General features: G+C 39.1%; 1 protein-coding gene, 1 long non-coding RNA gene and 1 pseudogene across 3 annotated transcripts in view; 1 reads left to right on the forward strand and 2 right to left on the reverse strand.

Moving 5' to 3' along the window:
• The window catches only part of LOC148739565 (uncharacterized), a 60,255-nt gene extending 59,227 nt beyond the window's left edge, over positions 1–1,028 (forward strand). Inside the window, exons 3-4 of the long non-coding RNA XR_015996166.1 lie at positions 569–720; positions 898–1,028. This is a non-coding gene — a long non-coding RNA (uncharacterized LOC148739565). The remainder of the gene's footprint in view (positions 1–568; positions 721–897) is intronic.
• On the reverse strand, positions 583–10,571 carry LOC148739571 (metabotropic glutamate receptor 4-like). 2 transcript variants are annotated; one of them, XM_088747305.1, is made up of 2 exons: positions 6,926–8,965; positions 583–1,602 (listed from the first exon to the last, which is right to left on the reverse strand). In XM_088747305.1, the coding sequence occupies exons 1-2, from the start codon at positions 8,588–8,590 to the stop codon at positions 1,387–1,389; spliced, it is 1,881 nt and encodes a 626-aa protein (XP_088603431.1). In that variant the 5' UTR covers positions 8,591–8,965; the 3' UTR covers positions 583–1,386. The 2 variants fall into 2 exon arrangements, 1 of the variants encoding a protein (XP_088603431.1); XR_015996141.1 differs by lacking the exon at positions 6,926–8,965 and adding an exon at positions 10,489–10,571 and having other exon boundaries at positions 1,470–1,602.
• Positions 10,572–14,971: 4,400 nt separating this feature from the next.
• Positions 14,972–16,864, reverse strand: LOC148739572 (extracellular calcium-sensing receptor-like; annotated as a pseudogene).
• Positions 16,865–26,351: the final 9,487 nt, after the last annotated feature.

The following is a 26,351-nucleotide window of genomic DNA, read 5'->3' on the forward strand; positions in this document are numbered from 1 at the left end:
AACTTCTCTAAGCTTGATGAAAACAGCCAATTTCTTTTCGATGCAAATTATTGAATTCCCGTCCGCTAAAAAGCGACGAAATTTTTTTTGATAGTGGTGTTATCCGTTCCTATAAATGCGAGTTGAGTATTAGTAATTCGGTGGTTTTAATGAAACCATTCTTTACCGTGGCAGTTCTGTTTTAGTTTTGTTTTTGTTTTTTGTCATGTGTGCCATGATAATAGCACCCCTTTGTTAAATATCATTTGATGTCTGCAAAACAAGTTTACAAGAAATTTGGTTATAATGCAATTTGGTTATAATGCAATTTGGTTATGATGCACGATCCTCGCAGTAAAGAGCGCTGTTTATGCAATAGCGAAAATCAGACCTGAAAAAAATCAGGCCTGATTATTTTGGTTATATCAACTAAGTTGAAATTGTAAATTGGCCACCGTAAAGAGTTCTTTCCTTCAAAATTATGCGTGAACTTTTAAGAATTAATGAACATCGCAGTTCTTGTATAATATTTATGACATCGATCCCGAGACTTTATTACAATAAGGAATTGTGTTTCTTTTATTTTCAGTCCCAACATCGTCGCAGCCCTTTCTAGTGGAGTATTTTATTCGTACACAGTCACTGTTCAGAAAGAAACCGAGGAACGTAGTATTCATCCAATCCGCGACAGTTAACAGTTGCCCGTTGGCACAAGGATATGAATTGAGTTCTTCATAACAGGTATGTTAAATTCTTAATGACATGAATTGTGCCAAGCCGTAGACGCAATGTCTATGTAATTAAAGGCTCATATTACCTTACAATGTGGGTGCCTAACCAACTTGCTGGTTTTACTTTTGCAGCTTGTTTTTCTTTCCTTTTTATCTTTCCCTTAATCTTTGTTTTTACCTTGGGTAGGTGGCGTGTTCTTTGGGATTGCGTTGCAACCAAGAAATGGTGTTAAATGCACGAAATAATTGAAGACTGCGATCAAATCGATTATAAAAGTTAGCAGGTGCCAAGTCGTCATGGATGATCCTTGTAAAAGTAAATGAATATGTAAAGGCGAGAAGTCTGATGGATAATGACACTAGCTCTCTGTTTGTTTAATGGCTAATTTCTTTACTTTTGTTCGATCTCTTATTTGCATATAGGAATATCAGCACCCGACAATCTAGAGGATTACCACGGTTGCTGTACTCCGTTACCAACGAATACTACTAATTCTTATTTATTGATATGTATTATATCATGTATATCAAATTTATGATCGCTTTGTAACCTGAAAAGTGTAGGAGGTAATGAAAATGAAAACAAACCAAAGCTATTTTCGTTGAAGCACGTAGTGTTTTTAAAATTATTTTTTCTGTCTGTGGTTCATGTTTGTGGTTCAGTTCCGTATTGATTTTAAACACTAGATTGCCTAATTACCATAACCCTATATTCTGCCTGTTGGTCTTCCTTTCGAATGTTTGTTCCCTTAATTAGGCTAATTTTTGTCATGTTTTGTTTTGTTTTGTTTCGTCCTTTGGTTGCTTCTTCGCATTTTGCTTGTTGGATCATTTGAAGCTGTGCTCTGCCACATCGTGAAACTGATGGCCTGACTTGAATACCTCGTTCTATCTGAGAATAGAAATCAGATATGCCTAGTAAACTTCTGTTTGGCTCTTTCGCTTTTTTTGTTATAAGTCTTATTTTTTTCATGCATTCATCAAGTTCCCGACAACAATTTTGGAATTAGCTTAATCTCCTACATTAGAACATACTAAAACACATTATATAATCGCTGTTATCATGAAATATGTTTTTCGTCGCGCAGAAGTTTCAGATACCACTTGCTTCGAACGGTCAATTGAGTGTTTTTTCTGTCAAGAATTGGCATGTGGTCATGACATCGTATTATATTTAAATTGATCATTAAGTTCAGAAACACTTAAGTAGATGTTGACGTGTCTGAAATAAGACTCAAAATTCAACAGATGTCCAATTCGAGTGTTACACCTGTGGGTATTAACCGGCTTTAGAATTTATTGATCACCACAATAGGTCCAAAATACACTAGAACGTTTTGCTTTTTATCCTTGGTTTAATTCTGGGTAGGAAGCGGTTTTTCCTTTTGGGGGGGGGGGGGGGATTGCGTTGCAACGAAGAAATGGCGTCGAATGTACAAAATGATTGAAAAAGGAACGATTCGCTCAGCGCCAGGCCGGTCGTTTTTCGCGGCTTCACTACCCTTAGGAACACCAGCCGAAGATCGCAGTTATACAAGTGGGCGGCTGCTGAATCGTTACGTTGATCTTTGGTAAAAGTGGGCCGGGAAGAACTGATAATGTAAAGACGAGCAGTCTGATGGATACTGACACTGACACTATCTCTTTCTTTTTTTTTCAATAAAAAATTTATTCCTGTTTTCCCGATCTTTTACTTTCACATCAGCAGTTGGAGTTTCAGAGAATTGCCACTGTTGCTGTACTGATCCGTTTTCAGCGAATACTTCTTTACCAAATTCGTAATCATTGATATGTATTACATTATTTTTATGACTTTCATGATCATTTTGTAACCTGAATAGAGCAGTATGTGATCAAAGTGCAAATGAACAAAAATTATTCACATCGGAGAAAATTAAGTTTTATAAAAAATTCCGTTTTCCATGTGTGGTTCACGTTTGGGGCTCAGTTCAGTATTTCTTTTAAAAATTACATCCGTTGATTGCTGTAAACCTGTTTTCTGCCTTTTGGTTCTTGAATGTTGGCTCTTTCATTTTAGTTTTGTATTATAATGGTTTGTTTTGTTTTGGCTTTTTGGTTCTTTTTTTTTTAGATTTAATTTAATGATAAGGAGCTGGAATTTAAAACCGAGGCATTTCGTCATAGTCGAGGCCATTTTCCCATCTCCACAGTTTTTAAGGATAAAGTTAGAAAAATAGAAAATATTCAAGGGTTGTAGAAAGTTTTTAGAGGTTGTTCTGCAAAAGAAAAGCAGCGAGCAAAGCATCGCCACAAAGCAATAGCCAAGAAAATCAACCTTGCGAACCACTCAAAATCCGTATTTCCGCGCCAAAACCTAGCGCGCGCGCACACGTTATTTAGCTCTAATGGAAATTGACAATGATGAGCACGGACCGTTAGAATGATGCAGAGCCTTATGGTTAGATCAGTTAAATGTTACTCTGACACAACCAAAATTTTCCGACGCCTCAGGCGATGATTAGTATCCCGTGCAGCAGGAGGAAATGTTTTTTAATCAGCCTGGCCAGAAACATATGCTACGGAAACAAGTTTAGCCCATTCTAAGAACAAAGACAATTTTTTTGCCTTGGGTCATAAAAGTTTTCCGCTTCCAAGCCACAAATTGTCTTTTGTAAAGATGTCTCCCACTACAGTCAGAATGACAGCAATGTTGACTGGTTTTCAGTGTTTTTCATCAAGAATAAGTCCTGTATGAATATCGAACGGTAAACAATGACTGACGACAAAGCCAAAGTAGAAGAAGAATAAGCCAGTCCCGGAATAGGAGAAGAAATGGATGGACGAGGATACAAATTCATTCTTTACCTTGTATAAGAACAAGGCCAGTTTGAGGAGAGGAGTTCTTTAAGACTCTATAAATAGGGATAGTGAGGAAAAATAGGCTTAGCAAGCACAGATGCTAGAGAAATACGTTGCTATAGGGGAAGAAAAAAAATGCAAAAAGTCAGTTTATTATTCTATGTATGCGTGGCCATTTGTATTTCGAAACAATATTTCCTTGCTCACCCATCGATCATAGATGCAAAACTTCCCACTATTTAAAACATCCCAGAAAAATAACAAGAAACAATCCTTGGCGGTTAGGTGCTCTTAGACATTGATACCTCTTCCGAGGTGCTAATGGTTCAGCTATAAATATATTTGCGATGCAGTGTTGCTTAAAAGCATGAATTTTCCTCGCTCATAGATTCATTTCTTCACTTATTTATAAGTCTATGACACGCACTTTTCATTTTAATCCGCCGGCATATGCGAATTATCCTTAATGGACTACAATTTAAAAACCGAATTTAAATTATTTCGAAAATTGATTTTTTTGGATCGGTTGTCTATAAATTATTTATCATTGGTGAGCATTATGTCAAAAGGGCTTGAATTTAAAATGATCCAAGATATTGTAATGTTACAAGCTTTATGACAAAAGAAATATAAGCCATCGCTCTTCATTTCTCGTTCTGCTGGTCTTTTTTCTTTTTTCTTTTTATTCACTAGTCTTATATTTGAATTAAACAGAATTATCATAACGTTTCCTGTTCGCATAAAAAAGGTAACGCAAAGAGAATGCTTTGAGTTCCTAGGAGGAATCGAAGGAGAGGAGTTTTCTTTTAGCGGCCTGCAGTTCATTTCAACTTTATTTTTGGAATACCTTCTTGATTGGCTTTGTGAACGTTAAATTTCAGTTATTTTTGTCGCATATTGTAGGTCTGCATTTCAACTTCCCGGTTGAAGCTATCAACAGCAGGGTTACCACGCACGCCACTTGATTCAAACGAAAACTGGGTGACTTCTGCTTTCAAACGACTCAAATTGTTTCCCTTTCGCTAAAAAAGCAGAACGCATACTTTGGGCGGCAAAAATATGCAGCAAAGGAAACCATAGGCACTCAAGAGTGTTGTTACACAATTCACAACAGTTACATACCATCCACCAATGAACAACTGTATTGAGTGATAACAAAGCAATGAGAGAAAGAATATGTACATGGAAAAAGCGATCCGTTTAGCCTCGCTAAAATTTTCAGGAATTTTCCTGCTCTTAAAGGCACAGAACGAAGAAAGAAGCATTTGAACAAGGACACAAAGACATGTTGTCAAAAATAGAGAATTACCAACTAAACTGGAGTATGCCTTGCACTCGCTAAAGGTGTAACGTTTCGGATTGATATGTTGCTTCTTGTAGGGTGGGTCCAAAAGCAACCGTGGTGGCAACACAGACAATATTGGGACTAGAAAAGCTGTAACAATCGCAGCTTGTGTTTTTTCAGGAAGATAACTTACTACCAAACTGGCCACAGTTGGAGCCTGGAAAGCACTAGAAATAAGCAATAACTTAGCCAATACCACGGAGAGACAGGGGCTATAGGTCAGATAACGTAGCGGGCAAATGACTTTACAAATTGCATCTGTGGGTTTAAAGATATTAATGACTGCCAGAGATAACAAAGACAGAATTGTGAGTGGAAGAACAAAGCTTAGTTTATGATTGGGAGCCTTAATGATGGGGCTATTCCAGAAATTGTAGAGGGCAACCAGACAAAACGTTGTAACGACTGCACCGAGCGCGGCAAAGGTAAGAATTAAAATTCCACTTGCAGTATCATAACTTATGCTGGCGGAGGGTAAAGCGACGCTCTCTGTTTTAGCCTGGTTCGACATTGTTCCATTGGGGCATTCTGTGCAACTTTTAGAACCAGCAGATGAACTGATGGTTCCACAAGGACACGGAAGGCATTGCCAAAAACAAGGTGAGGTGGCAGACTGCCTTGTTCCAGGAGGAATCTGTTCCGAGCATTCAGCTATTGGAGGGTGACCGGATGGAGTGTTTCAATGCAAGTCTCTATAAGAAATCGATAATGGTTTATTTTTAATAGGGCTTTTCCATTCCCCTATCTGCACCTTTTTAACGCTCGTGATATTTTCCTTGTGTACTTCTTTAAAGGAAAGGAGGCTTCATACGGTTCCTCGCTTTTATTATCCTTTTTATTTTTTTTTCCAATTTTTTTTTATGATTTTTCCTATTATACAGTTGACTGGTGACACCGCACGTGTTGCAGAGAAAGGTCACCAAAACAGCCTTGAAACGACCGCTGGCAACAAAGCGGCTACGGAAAAGAGTTAAGGAAACTTCACATGTATTATTCCTCGCTTTTATTATTAAATGTTTTCTTATTTTTTTTTAATTTGTCCTTTTCTTAACGGCCCACACGTACGCTTGAAATTCGATCTTAATATGTTAGTTATTACCGTTAATGCACTTTACACCCCAAAGTCACACACAGTACGCTTGGGCCGCCTGTGCAGATTGTTTGACTACGATTCCACTCTCTGGTTGGAACCATCGAAAGCAGGGTTGACGCGCACGCCCCTAGATCCAAACGAAAACAGGGTGACTTCTGCTCTCAAACGACTCAAATCATTCACCTCTGGCCTGAAAAGTAGAATGCCTATTTTGGGCAAAAATATGCAACAAAGGAAACCATACCCACTCAATAGTAATGTTACACAATCCACAACAGCTACATACCATCCATCAATCGAAAACTGTACTGGGTGATAACAAAGCAGTGAGAGAAAGAATACGTACATGGAAAAAGCGATTCGTTTAGCCTCGCTAAAATTTTCAGGAACTTTCCTAACCTTAAAGGCACAGAACGAAGACAGAAGCATTTGGACGAGGACATAAACACATGTCGCCAGGAATAGAGACTTCCCAACTAAACTGGAGTACGCCCTGCACTCGTCAAAGGTGTGACGTTCCGGATAGATATGTTGCATGTTGTGGGGTGGATCCAAAAGGAACCATGTTAGCAACACAGACAATAATGGGACTAGGAAAGCTACAACAATCGCAACTTGTGCTTTTTTGGGAAAAGAACTGATTATCAAACTGTCCACAATGGGAGTCTGGAAAGTACTGGAAATAAGCAACACCTTAACCAATACCACAGAGAGACAGAGGCTATAGGTCACGTAACGTAGAGGGTAAATGACTTTACAAATTGCATCTGTGGTTTTAAAGACATTAGTGACGGCCAGAGAGAACAAAGAGAGAATTGTGAGTAAAAGAACAAGGCTTAGTTCTCGATTGGAAGCCTTCACGATGGGGCTATTCCAGAATCTCGATAGGGCAACCAGACAAAGCATTGTAACGACTACACCGAGCGCGGCAAACGTAAGAATTAAAACTCCACTCACACTATCATAACTTATGTTGGCCGAAGGTAAGACGACGCACTCTGTTTTAGCCTCGTTCGACATTGTTCCGATGGGGCATTTTGTGCAGATTTCAGAACCAGCGGATGGACTAATGGTTCCTCCAAGACACGGAAGGCACTGCCAACAGCAAGGCGACGTGGCAAATTGCCTTGTTCCAGGAGGACACTCTTCCGAACATTCAGATATTGGAGGGCGACCAGATGGAGTGTTCCAATGCAGGTCTCTCTGAGAAATCGACAATGGTTTATTTTTAATAGGGCTTTTCCATTCTCCTATCTGTACCTTTTTAACGCTCGTGACATTTTCCTTGTGTACTTCTTTAAAGATGACGATATCATAATGTGCCGAGGCTCTGTCACCAAATCGATCGAACTTGATTTTCCCTGTTAGTCCTTCAAAACTGACTCTGCCAAGGAGCTTCCGTAAGTCAAAACCATTTACTGCAGGCGATTTATCGCGAGTGGTGTTAAGATTGGTTTTGTTAAAATTGCAAGTTGATATATTTATTGCATGAGCCAGGGCATATACAGCATCGATTGTGTATGGAATATAGGAGCTGTACATTTCTTCAATCAAGTCTTCTGAGCACTGTTTCATTTGGCTGTTAACGCACTTCTTGCTCGCCAAGAGATGCCATATTTCGTTCGTACCATTGCTCCACTCAGAAAAACCTCTGTTGTGTCGCTCCTTGACCAAGATATTCTTTAAATGTTCTTTGAATCCTAAGTCACCGAAATTGCGATGTTGAAACGCTATGGAGTTCTCGAGAATATACTTTCTTTGATATTTGGACGGTAAAAAAACGTCACTTAAAATCCATACACGTCCAGTAAGATTTTGCCTCTGGACCTCTGCGAAAAACTTCGTTTGGTAATTCTCGTATAACCATAAGATCACAACTTTGATATTGTCCATCTGTTTTAGCTTTTTCACTACGTTGGAATTACTGAGACTCAGACTTTCGAGGCGTATAAATTCCGTCAAAGCAATGCAGAACGAGTTATTTCTTGCTGCAGTTTCGCTAACAACTGACCATACTCCATTTCGTCCAAACGAATCATCTAATCCAACGACGGCAACATAGCCCCATTTGAAGAATGTAACCAAATCAACCATTGCCTTGGCAAGAAAAGCATCCGAAGGCACTGTTCGATGTAAATGGTTATAGGAAAGTGAACTAAGTTCAGCACTAGTTGTTGATCCGCTTATGCTCGAGAAATTGCGCATCTGGAGAAATCCACCCATAAATAGTGCTGTGCGAGAGTCAAGTGGGCCTATCAAAGAAATGATGGCTTTCTTTCCTGTGTTATTTTTATCTAACCTGGCACAGGAATTGACGGTTAGAAGTTTGTAAACGAGTCGTGCAGCCTTTGACACATTTCCGCAGTAATCTCGTATGTCATATCCAAGGGAAATGTTTGAAAGAAAACTTGTGTCATTGTTTATTCGTTCGATGGCGAAGATCATGGCCTGGGTGCGACCAAGTCCTTTCAAATTTATCTCTTTACATTGGCCCCCTGGGTGTTCTGGCGTAGAGTGTATTTCGAAAAGTCCGCCCAACATAATATCACCTTCTCTGTAAAAAGCAAGAACAGCAACATGGAAGAAGAAAAAAATTAACACCTGGTAAAGTGACATGCTCATGGCAATACTCCTGTGTTATCCTTATATTTGTAAGCGAACGTAACGCATAGATATCAGGTGTTAGACTTATTTTGCGCTAATGGTGATGATCTTATTATTGCACACAGGTGAAGTACTCGTATTGAAAATCAATTGAAATTCAAGTCTTGATTCAGACACGCCAAAAGCAGAAGAAAATTGACAACTGGTCAAACGGCGAACTCATGGCGACGACGGACTCTTTTCCTTGTTGGAAAACCTGAGGCATAAATGTCCAGTATTTGTACTAAGGTGCATTTTCGTAGTCAGTAACTTTTGATCTTAATACACACCAGTGGAGTATTCCTATTGGGAAAATTCGAAAACCGAGTCTGATTTTAAACATGAGAACGAATATATTTCTCCTTATCAACTTTTAGATCGATTTATTTGCAAACAGTTCATTACGGATGACCATATGTCACGAACTTCTACGCATGAGAGAGGTGTTCGCATTGGACAACTAATTTTGGCGATGAACATATGACAAAGCTTTTTGCATATAAAATGATTTAATATATTTCTTCCACGAAAGACATATGTCATCGCCTTTTTAAGTCGTGGGTACGCGAAGCGTACAAATTAGAATGGGGGCAGGACATGCAAATCGTATCACTCACTCAGATGTAAAGAAATCGATATGTCGACGGCAAACCAATTGATAGCGACCTTCCGAAATCATACGGAACGTCTCTATCACATTTCCGAAGTAATTCTTCCACGTTAAAATTTAACTCGACCTTCTTTCGAAGGAGTTTCGATTTTAATTAAAATACTCGTCGCAGTTAGCAAATGTGTAACCGAGCCAAAGCTCTTTGAAAGACTAAACGTGTAATTATGAGTGAAGACGCTTAATGCAATCGCTCTTCCGTGATCACTTTTTGTGATCACTTACATTATTGTGGAATATTCCTCGCCTTTCCCGGTTATAATTTGTTTTTAACAAAGCGTCCAGGCCACGATCGTTCTTAAATGCAATTTCAAGCCTTCTTTCTTCTCACTGCGAGCCGAAGACGCAGAAGAGGGGCTGTCCATAAAGATCGCCCGGAGGTATGCCATATGAAAAAATCGAAAATCCCCAGACTTTGCCAGAATATGTCTGGATGAACTATTTCTAGAAAAAATACTTTGAGTTCAATTGCACTTTTATTTTTCGCGAACGGAGGCAAAATCGGTTTTGTGGCTCTCAAGTAAGCTTCATGAGCTTTAGACAACCATTATTTAAACGTCGCTTGAAAATAAACAAAACTGTAAATGTGACCAGATATTTTTCTAAGGAAAAGAACACGTATTTATAAACAGTCTGAAGTATTCTTTGGTCGATTCCGTCGCAATCTAAATTTTTGGGGAGTTTTTTGGTTTTTTCCAATATTTCACTCCTTTTGGCGGACAAAAAAAAAATGGCAAAGTTGAGAGGGTAAAATCGCACCTTGGTACATGGCATGGGGTTATATCAAGTTAATCCAGCGAAAGAACAAGGTTTCTTCTTCAAATAACTCCAATAAAATATTTGGGCTACTCAAACTACAAAATTTTAGAACCCCAAACAAAAGTGACTAAGAGGTCCAAACGCGCCATTCCTTGTCAGGCAATTGGAGGTGAAAAAATCAACAATGCGCACGTGGAAAAGACAACAGGTCGCCTTGCGATCGAAATATCATTACCAATCTGAATAAAAAGTTGACTTTGATCAACACTTGTCGTTTCTGCTGCTCAGGTTAGCTGAGGTTTGAAATTTTAGCAGTTATTTTCGAAACAAAACAAGCTAAAATGCAACATCGTCCAGTTGGAAGCGGACGAGGACGGTTACAAACCGTAAAATAAATACGTTTGCCATACTTACATTTTGATTTGAGTATTGTTTATAAACTTGTACTTACCTTGCATCAGCACCAAATATTGTTTGTGTATTCGCTGCTGTTAACTGCCCTCCGCTGCCTCGAAGTGTAGAGTAAGGATTGCGTGACAGGCAGAACCAGAAGTCCTGGGCCACAATTGCAAGAGCACGCGTCTTTACCACAAACTGGCACTCTTACTTTATATTCAGTATCATTTCTTTGGGAATGTTCAATTATACTTGAACGCTTTCTGGGGGACTCAATAAGTAAATAATAACTAAAATAATAACTAAAAGCAGGTTTTTATCCGCTGTCCTCACAGACGGTCAACAACCTAATTTTCTCATACTTTTATTAATTAATGCAGGAAATATAACTCGGGGAAAAAAGCTGAAGGAAAACTACATTTGCTTGGCCTTCAATAACCATCGTTAGGTACCTTCTCGAGTTATCTTATTGTTTATACACTACATAACGTCTACAGAATCAATAAGAAATCGTGAAAAATATTGAGATGTTACCTGCCCTGGCGAGAAGAAGATCTGCCTCCGTTTTCAAAGTTGGATCAAAGCAGTCATTAAACGTCAGGTGACTCTTGACGTTTTTTTTTTGCATGTTTTTATCGCCTCACTTAAAGCATTTGTCGGGTTAGAACCACCGCATCCATAAGGTCCTCCAACAAGTTCAGAGTAGCCAGAGATTACCATTACATATACAGAACTGTGCAAAAGCGCGCCGTGGTACAGTTTATCGACGCAGAAGTAATCTGATTGCGTTTCACACGTGAAGACGTTCATTTTATCTATGTACATCAAAAGTGCTAAAGTGATCGTATCAGTTATTGTGTGCTAAGCGCTTGATGTTTGGTTATGATTCCAAGACACTTGTACGCAGGACAATACCTGCGTACAAGATTCAAAAGTAGAACAATATTACAAGTAAAAACACAATAACATGACAAGTATATAATGTGTTCCTACACCAATCAAGATGTAAAAAATTACCTCAGATTAGATAAGCTTTGAGAGCTTATCTGATGAGGCCTGAAAACAATGTCATCAGATGTGCAATGTGCAATGTGCAAGGTTAATTGAAGCTCCCCTAAAGCGGCTTTTCAGCCTCAATGCAGTAAAGTTGAGATTGGACGTCAGTATTTTATCAGGCGTCTTCGGCAGCCGCTTCAGTCCATGTAGCGATTTCACCTTCCCACTCACCCCACCCAGGGGAGGACCGTAATCTCGGGCGTGGGAAATTAACGTCTCCTACCCCAAACCCTGCAGGAGACGGGACCTACGGCTTTACGTCTTATCCGAGAAGACGAAGCAATGTGAGTGAAGCGACTTGCTTAAAGCCACAACGTAGTGCCCAGGATTTAAACCCAGGCCGTCCGACCCAGAGTCCAGCGCTCTGACCACTGGACTACTCACGCCTCACATGATTAGCGGATGAAAAAGAGGAGGGGGTAAAATAAGCGGAAAAAATCCCCACGAGCATTCAAGGGTAATTTAACGTTCCCAAACAAATAGTGCTGAATATGAAGGAAGAGTGCTCGTGTTTATGGTCAAGACGCGTGCCCGTCTCGCCTGTCACGCAATCCTTACAGAACATTTAGATCAGCGGAGGGCAGTTAACGGCTGCGGCTTTTGGAGCGAATACACAACCCATGTTTCTGCACTAATCAAGATGTTAAAAAATTACAGACCACTGATTAGATAATCTTTGAAAGCTTATTTGATGAAGCTTGTAAAATGTCAATAGATTAATGAATGAAAAAGAGGAGGGGGTGAATAAAGGGAAAAATTCCCCCAAAAGTATTCAAGCATAATTCAACGTTCCCAAACGAAAAAAAAAATGAATATTGAGAAAGAGTGCCAGTGTTTCTGGTAGAGACGCGTGCTCTTGCAATTGTGGCCCAGGACTTGAGTCCGCCTGTCACGCAATCCTTAGTGAACATTTCGAGACAGCGGAGGGCAGTTCACTCAGCGAATACACAATCAATATTTGGCGCTGATGCATGGTATGTACTCAAATCAAAGTGTAACTATGGCAAACATATTTATTTTACGATTTGTATCCGTCCTCGGTCGCTTCGAACTCGACGATGTCGCATTTTGGCTTGTTTTGTTTCGAAAATAACCGCTAAAATTTTAAATCTCAGTTAACCTGAGCAGCAGAAACGACAAAAGTTGATCAAAATTAACTTTTTGCTCAGATTGATATCGATATTCCGCTCCCAATGCGGCCTGTTATCTTTTCCACACGATCTGATGACCACATGCCAATTCTTGACGGAACAAACACCCACTTGACCGTTGGAAGCAAGTGTTATCTGGAACTTCCTCGCGACGAAAAACATATTTCATGATAACAACGATTATAAAACTCTGCCGTTATTTTAATGTTAATAAATCACTTTAACTTCTGCGTTGCGCTCGCACTACAAAAATTTGATTGGTTATAAGCCAGAAATCTCTCAACAAGCGGTTATGCTTGTTAATGCTTGTCAATGCTTGTCGAAGCTCCAGATTATTAATAGCTGACGACCCCACAAATGTTCATTGCGGTTCCGACAGTCAGAGCATACTGAGGCGTTTGGAGCTCTTATCGCTCGAAAGGACGTTCGGGTTATTTTCCTAACTGGCTTTGGAAAGAGCCTTATCTACCATGTGTTTGTGAAATTCTTAGAGGCTTTCTCGTCCGCCGGTCATTTAGTTATTTGTGAACCGTGACATCAGTCCAACTCACGCAATTTCAAAGTGTCAACATCTACCGCTGACCATGGCTCCGTATTCCGTGCCTTTTTAAGTCACTTGGCCGGAAATGATCATCACGGTTAATAGCATTTGGGAAAAATAAAAGCGACTGAGTGAGTGATAGGCGTGGAATGCTTTATTGATATTTGAAACAAACACACCTCATTTATTCGGCCTGGGTTACGCAATATCATCATCAAAACCGACATCGGATTATTCGATTATTCGTCAGTCCACAATAGTTCACTATTCTAATTTCTCCTTTGCTTAACAGGCCCAAGGCCTTCTGGCGCACCAGTGTATTCTACATATGCTTGAAAGAGAAAGTTTTCTTCCGACTCATCCATTTCTGGCTGGGTGGTACAATAGGCTTCCACGTTTCAAAATGTTGATTACATTTTCGTCATCAAGGTTTGAAGAATGATTTAGCACTTCCAAGAAAGACCGGACTCTAAAAAGGAATGCTTCCCTTATCGACGCCATCTTTTTTTGTTTAGGAAACATCGCGCTCGTCCCAGTTAACGTCGGGCAGGAATATCGAGAAAACGCACTTTGATGGAACGAGTAAACGAATGTCGAGAAAACTAAAGTTAACAAAACGAGTGTCCAACCATTAAAATGAATATCCAACTATTAAAACGAATTGAATTTCGATTGAAATAAAAAGAATGTCGGATTTAAAATACGAGTGAAACAGTTGAATTTTGGTAAGCAGCACCACAGTTTCTTTAGAAACTTACCCTCTTTATTTACCTGTGAATTTGCTTGGCTTTACTAGCAGTTTTCGGTGTGACTTGGAGAAAATGGGAACTTACCTGCGACTCCCGTTATTAATTAACGGCGGTCATATACGCATCCATCAGAAATGCCACCTGCCAAACTAACAAACACTGAAGTTGTGATGAAGGCTCTGGAACAAGAGACAAGGCATTATCTATCACGGGGCAGGGGAAGAAAAAGAACCGGTCCGGACCGGTTTCTGTTGGATGATTTTGGGGAACTGAAGGGGCATCACAGTCGCTAACTGAGTAGTCAGTGACGGAGCCGAATAACGGAATGTTACGTCACAGATATGCGGTCAAAATTGCGGGCTTAAACGTACGAGGTTTAAAATTTAGCGAAATTTGCGAAAATAGTAAGGAGCTGGAATTTAAAACCGAGCCATTTTGTCGAAATCATTTTCCTATTTCCAAGGGTTTTAAGGAGAAAGTTAATTTTAGAAAATATTTAGGGGTTGTACAAAGTTTTGGAGATTGTTCTGCAAAAGTAGAGCGGCAAGGAAAACAACGCCACCAAGCAACAGACTAGAAAATCAACCGTGCGAGTGACTCAAAATTCGTTTTTCCGCGCCAAACCCTAGCGCGTGCGCACACCTTATTCAGCTCTGTCGTAGTCAGTGTTGACAATGGAAATTGACGGTGATGAGCAGGGACCATTAGAATGATGCAGAGCTTCATGGGGAGATCAGGTAAATTTTATTGTGACACAACCAACATCCTCCGACCCCCCAGGCAATGATTAATATTTCGTACTGCAGGAGCAAATGTTTTTTAATCAGCCTGGCCGGAAACATATGTTGCGGAAACAAATTTAGCCTATTCTAGGAAGAAAGACAATTTTTTTTTGCCTTAGGTCATAAAACTTTTTCGCTTCCAACATACAAATTGTCTTTTGAAAAGGTATCTTCCAGTATAGCCAAAATGAGAGCAAGGTTGACTATTTTTCAGTGTTTTTCATCAAGAAAAAGAAAAAAACAGTCCGTGGCAGTTTAGTGCTGTTAGGCATTGATACCTATTGCAAGGTGCTAACGATTCAGCTATTTATATATTTGCAATGCAGCATTGCTTAAAGGCATGAGTTTTCCTCACTCATAGATTCATTTCTTTCTTTATTTATAAATCTATGACACACACATAAAGTGTTATTAAGATCCTCTGTAAGGAGCCTAAACTACAGCGCAGAGGGAGGAGAAATTAAACAACTGGTAACGGCGCGAACTCATAGCCTGATACTCCTCTCTTCTCCTTTTTCTTGTTCGCGAACCTAAGGCATCAGTTTTTTGTTTGTTTTTTTTTTTTTAACTCAGGTGTATTTTGCTCACGTGGTAGCGATCGGTGATATTCATTTTAATCCACCGGCATATGTAAATTATCCTTGATGGACTACAATTCAAAAACCGAATTTAAATTTAGGTATAAGACCAAATAGTTTTTTTTTAAATTGATTTTTAGGTCGTTTTATTTCTAATTTATTAATCATGGGCCAGCATTATGTCAAAAGTATTTGAATTTAAAGTGATCCAAGATATGGCAGTGACAAGCTTTATGACAAAAGAAATATAAGCTACCGGTCTTTTTTTTTTTAAACTAGTCTCATGTTCAAAACAGTGAAATTAAACAGAATTGATACATCGTTTCCTCCTCGCATCAAATGGTAACGCAGATTTTAAAAGAAGCTGTTGTGTGACGATAGGCTCATTTCATAAATGAATCTGTTTTTTATCCGTCTCGAATGTTTTGAGTTCCCAGGAGGAATCGAAGAAGAGGAGTTTTTAAGCCGGCTGTAGTTGATTTCAATCTTATTTTTGGAATATCTTCTTGATTGGCTTTGTGAAAGTTAATTTTCAGCTATTTTTGTCGCAGATTGTAGGTCTGCATTCCAACTTCCTGGTTTAAGCTATCGACAGCAGGGTTAACACGCATGCCGCTGGATTTAAACGAAAACTGAGTGACTTCTGCTCTCAAAAGACTCAAATTGTTTCCCTTTGGCCAAAAAAGCAGAACGCATACTTTGGGCAAAAATATGCAGCAAAAGAAACCGTACGCACTCAAGAGTGTTGTTACACAGTCCACAACAGTTGCATACCATCCATCGATCGAAAACTCTACTGAGTGATAACAAAGCAATGAGAGCAATAATATGTACGTGGAAGAGGCAATTCGTTTGGCCTCGCTGAGATTTTCAGGGATTTTCCTGATCTTAAAGGCACAGAACGAGGAGAAAAGCATTTGGACAAGGACATAAAAACATGTCGCCAGGAATAGATATTTCCCAACTAAGTTGGAGTATGCATTGCAATCGTTAAAGGTGTAATGTATCCGATAGATATGTTACTTGTTGAAGGGTGGATCCAAAAGTAACCATGGTAACAACAGAGACAACAGCGGGAGTAGAAAGGACAAAACAATCCCAAATTGTGCTTTGTTTGAAAGAGATCTGATCACTACAGTGGCTACGATTGGAACCTGAAAAGCACTGGAAATAAGCAACACTTTGACCAATAAGATGGAGAGACAAAGGTTATAAGTCAGATAACGTAGCGGGTACATGATCTTGCAGATTGCATCGTCGATCTAAATACATTAATGAATGCCAGAGATAACAAGGACACAACTGCGAGTTAAAGAGCGAGGCTTAGTTCGCGATTGGAAGCCTTGACGATGGGGCTATTCCAGAATTTCCAGAGGGCAACTTGACAAAGCATGGAAACGACTACACCGAGCGTGGCAAAGGTAAGAATTAAAAATTCCACCTGCACTAGCATAACTAATGTTGGCAGAAGGTAAGGTGACGCACTCTGTTTTAGCCTGGCTCGACATTTTTCCAATGGGGTATTCTGTGCAAATATTAGAACCAGAAGATGGACTGATGGTTCCACCAAGACACGAAAGGCATTAGAGACTTTAAGAAACCACGACGGCGACGCCAAGAAAGACTTAAAAATTGAATTTCTAGTACTCTTAGTTAAAATTTCAAAAATGGCTGCAGGAGCTTACTGTCTTATACAGCGCCACAGCTCAACTTCAGCATGACGTATAAAGTAGCCGTTGAGTTCCAAATGGAAATTAAAATAATTTGCCGTCGCGGTTTCGGTTCGCAGACGAAGCAGACTTTGGCGATTTCACGTTGTTGTTTTGCATAGGACGGCTAAGAAATGTACAAAGTTTCAAAACGCACGTGCTGAGCTATTGTTCTGCCAATTAGATCTCTTGTCTTTCCACGTCCTCGTCGCCGTCGCCGTCGAGGTTTCTTAAGGTCCCTATTGCCAACAACAAGGTGACGTAGCGGATTGCCTTGTTCCAGGAGGGCACTTTTCTGAACATTCAGACTCCTGAGGGCGACCAGTCTTCCAATACAGATCTTCATGAAAAATCAACTGTGTTTCATTTTCATCGGATTTTTTCCATTCTCCTACTAGCGCCTGTTTAACGCTCTGGACATTTCTTTCAGATACTACTTTAAACTTAAAAATATCACAATGGGCCGAGCCTTTGTCACCAAATTGATCGAACTTGATTTTCCCTGTTAGTCCTTCAAAATTGACTCTGCCTACAAGCTCCTTCACGTCAAAGCTGTTTACTTGAGACGATTTGTTACTAGAATCGCTTAAGTCTTGCAGCTTTTGAGACGTCTCCGCAGTAATCCCTTATGTCATATCCGAGGGAAATGTTTGAAAGAAGGCTTGTGTCATTGTTTATTCGTTCGATGGCGAAGATCATGGCCTGTGCGCGATCAAGTCGTCTCAAATCTATCGCTGCACATCGACTTTCTGGGTGTTCTGGCGGCTTGCCTACGCTGAAAAGTCCGCCTTAAATGATATCGCCTTCTTTGTAATGAGCCTGAACAGCGGCACAGAAGCAGAAGAAAATAATCAGGTGGTCATGCGGCGAACTCATGGTGACGACTCTCTCTTTTCGTTGTTGCGAACCCAAGGCTTATAGATATCAAGTATTTCTACTAAGGCGTATTTTGGTGACCAGTAACTTTTGACCTTAGTACACACCTGAGTGAAGTATTCTTATTAAACTGCAATTCCGAAACCTAGTTGAGACATAACAGCGAATAATTATCTCTTTATCAACTTTTAGATTGTTTTATTCGCAAACGTTTTATCATCGATGACCATATGTTGCGAGCTAATACGTACAAGCGAAGTATTCGCATTGGACAGCTACTTTCAGCTTTAGGCATGACAGCGAACAACTATCTCTTTATCAACTTTTAGATAGTTTCATTTGCAAACGTTTCACCATTGATGACCATGTTGCGAGCTAATACCTACAAGTGAAATATTCACTTTAGAAATGATAGTTTTTTTCCTGTGTAATTTAGTGTTAACTTGACACAAGAATCAACGGTTAGAAGTTCGTAAACGAGTTCTGCAGCTTTCGAGATCTTTCTACAATAATCTCTCATGTCGCATCCTGGGGAGATGTTTGAAAGAAAACTTGTGTCATTGTTTAATCGTTCGATGGCGAAAGTCATGGCCTGCGTGCGACCAAATCCTTTCAAATTTATCTCTATACATTGGCTCCCTGGGTGTTCTGGCGCCAAGTGTATGTTGAAAAGTCCGCCCAACATGATATTACCTTCTCTGTAAGGAGCACGAACAACGTAAAGAGGCAGAAAAAAATTAACACCTCGTAAAGTGACAAACTAGCGGCAATACACCTCCTCTCCTTTCCTTGTTAGCGAACGCAAAGCGTAGACATTAGGCGTTTATACTTAGGCTTATTTTGCACCTATAGTGGTCATCAGTAAATTCTGTATTCATAACGTATAGGTGAAGTGTTAATATTGAGCAACACTTCAAATTAAAGTCTTTCGTCTGACACCACAACATCTAATTTTGTCCTTATGAACTCAGTGACTAGTTCGGAAAAAAAAAAAAACCGCTACCCAGCCAGAATTAAACCAGGGAAAAAAAACACTTTAGTGTATTTTACACTGACTATGGAGTCACTATGGTGATCAATAATTTTTGAAGCCGGTTAATAGCCCAAGTGAAGTACTCGAATTGAACATCAATTGAAATTTTAGTCTCATTTCTTTCAAACACGTCAACATCTACTTTGAAGTGTTTATGAACTTGATGAGTAGTTTAAAAATAATACGATCTGATGACCACATGCCAATTCTTGACAGAAACAACACCCACTTGACCGTTAGAAGCAAGTGTTATCTCAAACTTCTGCGCGACGAAAAACATATTTCATGTTAACAACGATTATATAATGTGTTTTAGTATGTTCTAATGTAGGGATTTAAGCTTATTCCAAAAATGTTATCGGGGACGTAATGAATGCATGGAAAAACCAAGAATAATTAAAAAAACACGAAAGAGCCAAACAGAAATTAACTAGGCATATCTGATTTCTGTTCTTAGAAAGAACGAGATATTCAAGTCAGTTCATCAATTTCACGATATGGCAGAGCACAGCTTCAAATGATTAAACCAGTAAGATACGAAGAAAAAAATAAACGGCGAAACAAAACAAAACAAAACAAAACATGACAAAAGCTGGCCTAATTAAGGCAATAAACATTTAAAAAGAAGACCAATAGGCAGAATACAGGGTTGCAACAATTAACCAATCTAATGTTTAAAAGTAGAGAGCCAGTGTCAGTATCCATCAGATCGATCGATAGACTTCTCGCCTTTACATATTCATTTACTTTTACTAAGATCATCCATGACGACTTGGCACCTGCTGACTTTTATAATGTGATCCCAGTCTTCAATTATTTCGTGCATTTAACACCATTTCTTGGTTGCAACGCAATCCCAAAAAAACACACGCCACCTACCCAAGGTAAAAACAAAGATTAAGTGAAAAATAAAAGAAAGAAAGAAGAACGGACTGCAAAAGTAATTCCCTCGAAATGGTTAGACACCCACATTGTAAGGTAATATGTGCCCTTAATTGCATAGACGACGTGTCTACGGCTTGGCACAATTCATGTCATTAAGAATTTAACATACATTTCATAAAGAACTCAATTCGTATCCTTGTGTCAACTGGCAACTGTTAACTGTCGCGGATTGGATGAAAACTACGTTGCTCAGTTTCATCCTGAACAGTGACTGTGTACGAATAGAATACTCCGCTACAAAGAGCTGTGATGATGCTGGGAATGAAAATAAAAGAAACATAATTCCTTATTGTTATAAATTCTAGGGATTGATGTCATAAACATTATACAAGAACTGCGATGTTCACTAATTCTTAAAAGTTCACGCATAATTTTGAAGGAACGAACTCTTTACGGTGGCCAATTTACAATTTCAACTTAGTTCATATAACCAAATTGCTTGTAAACTTGTTTTGTAGACATTAAATGGAATTTAACAAAGGGGTGTTATGATATCATGGCCCCATCACGGTGTGGAAAAAAAAATAGAACTGCCACGGTGAAGAATTGCTTCATTCAAATCAGGAACAGACAACACCACTGTCAAAAACAATTTCGTTGTTGTTTAGCGGACGGGAATTCGATAATTTGCATGGAAAATAAATTGGCTGTTTTCAGCAAGCATAGAGAAGTTCTTTTCATAGAAGAACAATGCTGGTATAAGGAATAGATTTCGTTTTCCGGTCTTAAAAAAATATATATTAGTAAAAAATAAGGTAGCCTATCTCTTTATATGTCTTTAGCTATTTTGTGCTATTAAAGAAAAAACACAACAACGAAAAACCTTTGAAACATTACCTGTTAAGAGGGGGGTGAATAGGGGTATGCAAATCCGCCGATCTGCAACGATTTGATAACCAAATCCGTCAATCCGTTAAAAAAAATATTGTTAAACCCGAATCCGTTCGCTACTTGTCTCGTAAAAAGGTGGAAAACGCACTTTGAGCTGGTGTGTGTTAGCTAGGTAATGGCTTTCCCATCGAGCGAATCGCAGTCGGTGGGGTACAGTGTCACGGATAAGGGCGCGAACACAGCAGACGTCCCAGTGCGTTACTATTTCCCTGATGCGTGACATGCAGAGAGTCTTGTCCGTGACAAAAATAAACACATATTCAGAAAACAAAGCATTTCTGACGATCGTTCGGATCCACGATCCGAGCTTCCTCAGCAGCAAAATCCAAAGTCCGAACCGAAAAAATCGACGAAACCACGAACCTTTGCAATTTCAGAATCCGCAAATCCGTTAAAAGGTTTGGCTCTAAATCCGAAATCCGGGCAAAATAATTCTCAGAATCCGCCGATCCGTTAGCCTATTCACTCCCCCTCTGTTAAGGATTAGCTTGAAGCAGAGGCTTTAAAATTTGTCAAAAAACAAATGGCTTGCATAAGAAAATCCTTGGAAAAGCCTCATGCAATTTTCAAATTTCATATTCTCCCAAAACTCATTTCACGACAACATAACCTAGTCTGAAATTTATTTAAAAGGCTTCTCATTTAGTTACGAATCTTTATTTTCCCTTTTTTAAACCTCTGATGCTGTGATCATTATTTTTCAACAGAAAACAGAAGATGATGGGATTCTGTTCTGGCTTGCTAAGAGATGAAATTAGATACGTACGATGCACGATCCTCGCAGTAGATAGCGCTATTTAAGCAATAGCGAAAATCAGACCTGAAAAAAAAAAAAAAATCAGGCCTGTACGGGACTCGAACCACTGACCTCTGCGATACTAGTGCAGCGCTCTACCAATTGAGCTAACAAGCCAACTGGGAGCAGGCCTGGATACAGGCCTGAATTTTTTTCAGTTCTGATTTTCGCTATTGCTTAAATAGCACTATCTACTGTGAGGATCGTGCATGCTACGTATCTAATACCGCAGTTCAAAATATATGAACTTCATATATTTCATTGTATCAGATGAAATTAGAGAATAACAATAAGGACTTAATAAATCGGAGTTGTGCTAATGAAACAAATGACTAAGACAAAGATATGAAAATATACACCACAGTTTACTGAGCAGTTCAACAACATATGGTGGCTTCATAAATTGTGATTTGAAAGATTCATCCTAGACTTGTTTGTTTGGAAAGCTTTCCAACATTAACATAAATGGACTACGTGATGCCAGAAAAGAACGGTTCTTCTTGTCTCAAATTAGCATGAATTTCTTCTTTTCACTACAATTGTCATAAATTACTTAATGGAAATGACGGTGACACGAAGAACATCCAAATAAACAACTAACCCCATTTTGTATTAAGAAGTTCCCTGAGTATGTGATGAGTCCGCATTCTCTATCAATATGATATCCTCAGCTAAAATTGCGGGGCTTCTTCGATTCCCAAATTGGAACATGAAAAATTTCCGTTTAAAGCTCCATTCCTCAGAAATATTTGAAATCGACAATTTAGGTAGATTTATGTTATTTTTTGTTGAAAACGGCGAAGCATTTTGCAAAGTTGTAAAACGCATTTTTAAACTAATTATCGCTCTACTTATCCAATTTTTTTTTCTTCGACCGTGCTCTATATATTTCCTGCAGTGGTTTATTGCAATCCCAAAAGTTTTCCTGATAAGTTTGTTCTTAGAGCTTTTTAATCGAGATTTTCCTCTTACGCAAAGGAAAAGTAAAACTTACAATTATATTTCGATTTGTCTATTTTTGAGGGAGAGTTTTTAGAGGGAATGCTTTTTCCAGACTACTACTTCTTTGCTGAAAGAAGTTTGGTAAACCATACCATTGGCGAGAAATACGTCAAGAACTTGGATGACCGTGAGCTTTTATGCTACCTGGACGACAATTGTGTTAGTGCTTACTTAAAAAGGGATTAAGAGCAAATTACGAACAATACTGTATTTGGTCACCTCTGTGAACTAAATAACGCCGCCCATCTGACATACGACAGGGACTTGATAACTGATACCGACTATTACTATTTTTTCTTTTCTTTATTTTATTTTAAATCATGCTTCATTTTGGTTAGACGGCCATTTTGTCTTACTGGCTTTTCATCGTATCCAAACCAAACCCTGCAGAAGATTCTTTTGTGAAAGAATTGCTAGACATGCTAGCTCTTCTTCCTTTAGCACTTTTCAGCTTCTAAAGAAGTCGGCAATTCGGAGGATTTTATCATCTCGAGACATTGAACTGAATCCTGGCCCTCTGGATTCTTCGGCGGTCAACCAAGAACATGACTCATTCAGTTCGTTATCTTCTCTAAAGGATAATAGCTACTGCGGAGCTTCTATCGGTCATCTAAATGTTCATGGGCTTCCCGGTAAATTAAATGAGATAAAGTTTCTTCTGAACCATTCATCATTGGATATTTTAGCAATTACCGAAACTCATCTAAATTGTGCTATCGACGATACAGAGCTCTTAATTGATGGTTACTGTATTAAGAGGAATGATAGACAGGACGGACGAAATGGCGGTGGAGTGGCGTTATATTACAAAAGTCACTTGCACCTCGAAGTTGTACCGAAATACATGCAGAACAGCCTTGAAGTCTTGTGGATGGAACTGATTATCAGCTCTCAAAGGCTTCTAATAGGTTGTGCCTATAGACCACCTGACTACAATAATTTCTACGATGACTTTAAGCCTATTTTGGAGCGTATCTGGTTAACAAGGAAAAATGTTATAATCACTGGTGAATTAAATTCTAATTTATTGAAAAAAGGATTGTGATGGAAAAAAAATACTGCCAATTCTTCATGCCTTTAACTAAAAAAACCTGATTAAATCTCCAACAAGAGTTATAGAAACGACCTCTACTTTACTGGATGTTGTTATTGTTTCTGAATACTCCAAGGTTCACTCCTCTGGTGTGATTGATTTTGCCATCGCAGATCACAAATTCATCTTTGTTATTTATGAGCTCAAGAAACAGAAAGCAAAGCCTAAGATTGTGTATTCTCAAAGCTTTAAAAATGTGGATTTGAAACAACTCGAACATGACTTTGAGCATGCTCCTTGGTGGGCATGCACAACTTTTGGTAAAGGTAACGAATCTGATCCAACCGACGCGTCGGCCAACACGTTGACTAACGCGTCGGCCGAATGCATAAAGTGCCACAGAGCTTTCCTGGACTACCTCTGGCAAATCACTGATGATGATAAAAAAATAAACAAGGAGCCCAAAATGGACCCCTGCGGCACGCCAGATGTGATATTCAGCCAGCTAGAACTTTTGCCATCCACCACAACTCTCTGCTTACGACACGATAAATAATCACCACACCAGGCTAGCAGTGACCCTATTATTCCAAAGGTACGCAGTTTATGCAGTAGAATCTTATGGTTTACGCGATCGAACGCCTTAGCGAAGTCCAAAAACACAGCATCAACGAAGTCCAAAAACACAGCATCAACGCGTCGGCCGACACGTTGGCCGACGCGTCGGTTGGATCAGATTCGTTACCTTACCCCAACTTTTGATGACCTTGATGATAGCACCTACACTTGGCAACAAATGTACAAAGAACCTCTCGACGATCACGCCCCCACTCGGGAAGTTAGGGTAAAAACAAACTCTTTCGCATGGGTTGATAGGAACATTAGGAAAGAAATGAACAAGCGGTTCAAACTGTTCAAACTGCTCAAAAAATGCAAAGGGTCATCTGATACCTCTCACTTCTGGGCAGAATATAAAGCACAGAGAAACAAAGTTACGAAGTTACTGAAACAAGCTGAGGCAGAATTTTGGAAGGACAGCTTCGAGAATGCAACTGATTCTAAGAACTTCTGGAAGGTGGTAAATGTTGCTACTGGTAGGGGTATACCTAAAGAAACACACATTAAAATGATTAAAGAAAATACTGGAAGTTAAATAACTGATGACGTAGAAAGAACAAATTTCATAAATGGTTTTTTTTCTTCTATTTGCAAAGATAGCTATTAATCAACCTCTGGTTGAAAACTATGATGATCTGCACCACATCTATAGTGTAACACCTTCTATAGAAGATATGGTTATTGACTTTGATATGGTTGAAAGGGATCTTAGGAATGTATAAGCAAAGACAGTTCATGGCCCAGATGGTGTTACTGCTCGCAGTCTATCTGTTGTTTCAACCTCTCCTGCTTCTGGTCTCAATGTTCCTTTCAATTTGTGTTGTCAACAAAATCAGTACCCTGACTCATGGAAGATTGCTAGAGTTAAGCCACTTTTTAAGAAAGGATCCCAATCTGAGGTATAAAATTACAGACCGGTTTCTCTCTACTCAGTTTACCAAGCAAGCTGCTTGAGAGACAGTTGTGTTTCAATATTGATAATCACATTCATGTAAATAAATTGCTATCAGAATGTCAGTGGGGATTTACACAAGGTCGCTCGACGGAAGGTATGTTACTTGCTATGATTGAACAATGGAAAGCAGCTGTTGATAGTGGTTCGACTGTGGGAGCTATATTTATAGACTTTAAGAAAGCATTTGACACTGTGTCACACAATGTTTTATCTAGTAAACTCTAGGCTGTTGGTATATGTTGTCACCATCATGGGTGGATTATGCATTATCTTACAAATAGAAAACAGTATACTGAACTCAACGGAACCAGATCCTCTACTCTCAATGTGGACTACGCTGTACCACAAGGGTCCCTGGCTGGTCCAAGGCTGTTTACTATATATGTAAATGACCTTCCAGAATCAATAAATGCAAGTAAAGTGTTCATGTATGCTGACGATACCACTATATATTGCACTGGGACAAACGTTGAGGATGTTGTCTCAAAGCTGAACTCTATTATGGATCAGACATCTTTATGGAGTGTCAAGACATCTCTATGGAGTGTAAATCAGACATCTCTATGGAGTGTAAATCAGAAGCTATGATTATAAGGAAATGTCCTTTTATTGGTCCACTTTGTCCTGTACGTTATGGCTCTGGCTTTGTGAACTTTGTTACTTTCACTACTTGCCTTGGCGTCACCATTGATAACAACTGTCATGGTCTGCTCATATTGAGAAAGTTAACAAGAACTTTTCCAATGAAGTATGTGCATCGAGAAGAATGTGTTATCTTCCCCAACATGTATTACAAGATATCTATTTCAAAACAATTATCCCTTGTGTAACCTATGCAATAGCAGTATGGGGTAATTGTTCAACATCTTAATTAGAATCTTTAAATTCTTCTCATAAAAGACCTTGTCGGCTGATGAATAATAACAATACATCCTCGAAAGACTCCAAATGGTTACCAATAGACTACTTTTACCGAAGAGTCGCTTACTTATGTTGATGTTTAAAGTATTTTATGGCCTTGAACCTAAACCTATATTAGATCTTTTTACAAAGAAAGTCTGCACTCGAGCATCTAAAATACTCAATCAAATGACTATTAAGAGGATTAAAACTGATTTTGGCAGAGAATCAGCTCAATATAGAGGCCCTCATATTTGGAATTATTTGAATAGCAAAGTTAAAATTTCCGAAGTAACCACAGAT

The sequence above is a fragment of the Stylophora pistillata genome, chromosome 2 (genome assembly GCF_964205215.1).
Source record: "Stylophora pistillata chromosome 2, jaStyPist1.2, whole genome shotgun sequence".
Classification (NCBI taxonomy): Eukaryota; Metazoa; Cnidaria; class Anthozoa; order Scleractinia; family Pocilloporidae; genus Stylophora; species Stylophora pistillata.

Coding starts and splice junctions, on each gene's coding strand:
- LOC148739571 (XM_088747305.1), bottom strand. CDS start 8,590: ATGAGCATGTCACTTTACCAGGTGTTAATTTTTTTCTTCTTCCATGTT. Junction 1,603..6,925: donor CCAACATAAGTTATGATAGT/GTGAGTGGAGTT, acceptor TTCTATTCTCAG/ATAGAACGAGGTATTCAAGT.